This window comes from Dendroctonus ponderosae, unplaced genomic scaffold (assembly GCF_020466585.1).
Source record: "Dendroctonus ponderosae isolate FM_Combo_2020 unplaced genomic scaffold, Dpon_F_20191213v2 Dpon_F_20191213_6, whole genome shotgun sequence".
In the NCBI taxonomy this organism is placed as follows: domain Eukaryota; kingdom Metazoa; phylum Arthropoda; class Insecta; order Coleoptera; family Curculionidae; genus Dendroctonus; species Dendroctonus ponderosae.
In genome coordinates, this window is record NW_026018814.1 from 4,628,028 (window position 1) to 4,633,003 (window position 4,976).

General features: G+C 34.0%; 2 protein-coding genes across 2 annotated transcripts in view; both read left to right on the top strand.

Annotated features, from left to right (window-relative positions):
- LOC109540593 (mucin-17) overlaps window positions 1-1,569 on the top strand; it is a 10,727-nt gene extending 9,158 nt beyond the window's left edge. The window contains exons 11-12 of the mRNA XM_019909017.2: window positions 1,058-1,329; window positions 1,381-1,569. Coding sequence (XP_019764576.2) covers window positions 1,058-1,329; window positions 1,381-1,497 — 389 coding nt within the window. The 3' untranslated portion in view covers window positions 1,498-1,569. The remainder of the gene's footprint in view (window positions 1-1,057; window positions 1,330-1,380) is intronic.
- Window positions 1,570-1,648: 79 nt separating this feature from the next.
- Window positions 1,649-4,976, top strand: part of LOC109540594 (transmembrane protease serine 9) — a 7,819-nt gene continuing 4,491 nt past the window's right edge. The window contains exons 1-6 of the mRNA XM_048667256.1: window positions 1,649-1,799; window positions 1,886-2,038; window positions 2,100-2,200; window positions 2,253-2,425; window positions 3,103-3,374; window positions 3,438-3,551. Coding sequence (XP_048523213.1) covers window positions 1,737-1,799; window positions 1,886-2,038; window positions 2,100-2,200; window positions 2,253-2,425; window positions 3,103-3,374; window positions 3,438-3,551 — 876 coding nt within the window. The 5' untranslated portion in view covers window positions 1,649-1,736. The remainder of the gene's footprint in view (window positions 1,800-1,885; window positions 2,039-2,099; window positions 2,201-2,252; window positions 2,426-3,102; window positions 3,375-3,437; window positions 3,552-4,976) is intronic.

The window sequence follows — 4,976 nt, forward strand, 5'->3', positions numbered from 1 at the left end:
TATTTTCTATCCCGCAACGCATTCTTGATGTTAAGACGATACGAATCTCCCTTCAGTTTATAGTTGCAAAATATGTAAAACGAATTTATTAGGGCATATTTTCAATTCTATATATTATTTCTATGATTAATTGTGTTTACCAGGCATCAAAATGGATTTTTTCCCTTCATATACCCTTTGATTCCTTTATGATTAAATCTTTTCAATTTAGTTTAATTTTTTTAGCCTTGGATTAGTTGAGTTAGAATCTTTTTTGTGAACATGCGCGCGATGGCATACATTATGTATAGTGTGTCAAGTGTATCCTGTCTCTATAGCTTGCTTGTTTTACAGTCTATTTTAAACAGATAGAACGTCTTCAAATTACCAAAATTAATTGATTTTTTAGTCCTATTCAGATACAAGTTGTAGCAGACGTTCATGAACAACATACACAAGAGCAGTCACAAAAACATGCCATAATGCGAAAAGTATTATAGTAATGTTAGTAGTAAGTAATGCTGAACCCCAAAAACGATTTCGTGCTAAAAAAGGAGCATTAAGTAATAGATCAACTCAAAGTAGCTTTTATCAACCACAAACTACTGCTGAACGTCAAAGATTATACAAAGCAAATAAGAAATTACAAAATACAGAAATTCAAGGAGAAGAGTTTACACAAATGTATGTACAACATCTCGTTAAAGAATGTTAAATGTTGCAAATAACAAAGATATTTTACATTCAAAAGGAAATTAAATTAAATTTTACTTATTCCTGATCCATTTATAAATTATTCGACTAACAAGAATATTAAAATTATAAAATAAAATTATTATTGCCATCATGCGTTAAACAAGTTCAATATTTTATGGTTTCTATTAATCTATGAAGTTATCACTTCTGTCGAGCATCCCGTGTCGCACACCATTTTTTCTATTTGTGGCTTTGTACTTTGTAGGCGCTGTAAAAATGAAACTTACTTATTTGTATCCAACAATTAACACTTTTACTAACATTATAGAGCACAGCATAGATTTAACTGAAACATTTAATTCAACAATGTTTTTTTATACAGCAAGTATTACACCAGTGCTCCTTCCAAGAGATGCCACCAATGACTACCTCGGAAACATCGGCTTGGTGACTGGTTGGGGACGTTCCTCCGACAGCAATAACGCGATTTCTCCAGTGCTGCGAGAAGTAACTTCGTCAGTTATCAGCAACTATGCCTGCAGACTGGCATATACAGGCATTATAGAAGAAAGTCATATTTGCATTTCTGGAGGTCAAGGAAGGGGCACTTGCAATGGCGACTCTGGTGGTCCATTGGTTGCTAATGGAGTTTTGGTGAGACTCTAGGAGGTTTTAAACAACTTCGTTAGAACTATGTTTTTTCAGGTTGGAGTCGTATCTTTTGGTAGCGCTTTTGGTTGTGAAGTGGGTTGGCCCTCAGCAATGACCAGAGTCTCTTACTATTTGGACTGGATTAGTCAGAACCAAGCACCAGAAGAATAGATATAATTGTTCGTTTTTAACATAACGTTCTATTGTCGAAGTTATAAAATACAAGTTGTTGATAAGGAAAAATATGTGTTTTCTGATAGCTATTGCAAGCTCTTGTCTTCAAAATTATCACCTGCCGTAAATTAGGAGACATCATGTATGGTACAGCTGTAAGATAAGGAATACGTATGGGATTAAAGGCATAACTATAAAAAGGAGCTGCAGATAAAGACATGGATTAGTGTGCAAATATGGCTTCAGCTTCCGTGATATGTTTAGCGGTGTTGGTTTCAGCTGCCACTTGTGAATTGCTGGTAAGACATTCTAGCAGCCTTACTGGCACATTTTGAATAAAAAATTAATTTCTCTTGACTTTCGAATAAATTTTAATGCATCTTAGACGGCAGATCAGCTTGCAAAGGCAATTCCAGGACACTTGGAGTTAGATCCGGAATTCCGCAAGCTTCACCCAAGTATTCCAGGTCCTTACGAGCATGTAGACCCATTTATAGTTGGTGGTGTTGAGTCAACGCCCCATTCCAGACAGTATCAGGTATAACTTTTTTATTATTATTTGTCCTGCCTGGAACATTCAAAACTTCTGTAAGTTGTAGGTCGGAATCTACACTCCTGTAACAACAGCAGGAATTTCATTTTGTGGCGGAACCCTCATCAATGCGCGCACCGTTGTTACTGCCGCCCACTGTGTGGATCTGTGAGTTTCCTACAATTTTTTTAGTACTTCTTAAAATTCTTCAATTTTTCAGTCGCGTGGGTAATCTATCAATTTTCATGGGAGCCCACAACATGCCCCCGGGTGGGGATTTAAATATAGTTGCAAGATTTGCGGGGGATGTAGTTATTCATGAGGGCTGGAATCGGTCCATTCTTCTACACGATATTGCTCTGGTTAGGTTCGAAGTTGCAGTACCTTTAAGCGGTAAGTAGCTGTCTATCCAAACCGTAGGAGTTCGATTCAACTTGCACGTTTACTTCTATTATTTTTGAGCAATTCAAATTCAATACATACTACATATAAATATTTGTTGACAAAACATGAATAGGCTGCAATTCGAGGAAATATTATCGATTTACAGGTAAAATCAGCAGGACCTACGCTTTAATCAGAAAAAATAAATTCATATTATTCGAGCCTTTAGACTATATAATATGATGACTTCAGTGAATGCTAAATACTTAGGTTTGGTAATCTCATTTCACCTAATGATTTATAATGTGACCTCAAACGAATTCCATAAGAAAACGTTATAAATCATTGAGAGTTAAACTCGTATCGGGACTAAACCGTTGATAGGATCACAAATAAAAACATGCAAATCAAAAGATCAATTCTCCGATCTGATCTCACTGATCAGCAGGGTAAATATTATTTTTTGTTATGCGTGTACGGTGATCGATAACAATAAGTCCAACTGAGGGAGAAAGTCAGTTGTGAAGTGCGAACAAATTTAGATTATAAGAGACTTAAAATATGTATATTGAAGTACTGGCAACAATCCAAATTACGCATTTTTTTTCAAAAAACTCTACATTGTCCAGTTTTTCAAAGCTTTTAGAGTCACCAAAAATCAAGGAGAAATCGCGTTTTTTTTCTAGCAAGCATCATACCGATTCTTCTCCCGAGAGATGCCTCCAATGACTACCTCGGGAACACTACTTTAGTGTCTGGTTGGGGACGTGCTTCAGATAGCATCAACACTATTTCCCCAGTGTTGAGAGAAGTTACTTCATGGGTTATCAGTAACTATGCCTGCAGAATGGCATATTTAGGAATTGTCCAGGACAGTCATATTTGCATTTCTGGCGCTCATGGAAGAGGTACTTGTAATGGAGATTCTGGCGGCCCTCTGGTTGTTAATGGGGTTTTGGTAAGGCGGATTGATGAACAGCTGGAACATTTTGTGAGTCTTACAAAAATTTATATTTTTCAGATTGGAGTCGTCTCGTTTGGAAGCGCTTTTGGTTGCGAAGTGGGCTGGCCTTCAGCAATGGCCAGAATTACTTCCTATTTGGACTGGATTAGGCAGAATCAAGCTCCAGCAGAGTAAAAACACTCAGTTTTTGTAATAAACTCCAATAATTTAATTTTCATTGTTTTATTAATAAAAATAATTTGCACCTCAGTTGTTTCTCACAATTGCAAAGTATTGCTTATTATTACATAAAAATCATAATATTGCGATATCAATTTATTAAATTCTGCTTTACCTGAGCGCTATGAATTCAATAATTCTTAAAAATTCGCATTCTAGATTTCTCGATAGATTAGTAACTCCCAAGTAAACAAATTGGTGCTTTTTCAGTAAAATTTTGCAAGTCAAAGGTAAGTACACGTAGCGAAATGGTCCGAAAATTTTTTTTGTGCTTTACTTTATACTCAAAAACGCAATTTGCTCAAATACATTTCTTAATGTTCCTCTTAACGGAGGTGTAGGTATTCCCTCAAACGGGAATCTTAACATTTTTCTTTCAAGTTCTAACTTTTGAACAACGATAACGATATTTTTAGTTTTTTAAAAACTTTCCAGTTTTAGCAGTTACTGTTTCTTCTAATCGCTCCATTTTCTAATGTTTCACGTAAAAATATTGACAATCTAATGATTTTTTTAGCGAAAAATTTTAAAATAAATTTTATTACAACTCACGCCTCCTTCGTCGTTTCGTAAAAAGTATTGAAATCTCTTTCCAGCTTCAAATTTAGGACAAAAATCAACTAATTTTTGATTAAAAAGCGAACAGAATATAACAGAAAGTTTATATAGTGGATTTTTAGTTTTCATCGATTTTTTTTGCTTTACTTTATATTCAAAAACGCTCTATTTTATAGAGTTTCACTTACAATGACTGACAGTCTGTAGGTATTTGACTCGAAAAATTACAAGATAAATTTATTGCTGAACGAATTTTACAAAAACCTTTTTCTGCGTTAAATTTGGGACAAAAACGAAAATAAGTTTTTTCTGGAAAATTATTAAGGTTTTCTGAAAAAACGATCACAAAACTAAAAGTTTTCAATCGAAAGCGCAAAAAATCCATTGTTTTCTGATGCTTTCCTTCTTTTCCGACAAACATGGGGCCTTTTCACCCAAAAACGACACAATTTATTTAAAACCTACTCATACTAACCGATATTTGAATTTCGATTCAAATCCCCCGATAATGGTTAAAAAAGGTATCGTTAAAATTCTATATGATAGAGCAAAAATAATTTGTAATCAATCTAATTTTTCCAAACAAAAACAATTTATAAAAGAAATTCTAAATTTCAATAATTATCCAAATTCTTTTATTAAAAAATGTTTTAACGAAATTGAATTCCCACACAAAACAAAATCAAAATAAACCTATTACGAACCTTTTCATTCCATTTATTCCGGGACTTTCAGATGAAATTAAACGAGTAGGTAAAAAATTTAATATTAGGACTATCTTCAAAACTGAAAATACAATTAGAAGTAAAATTTCAGTAA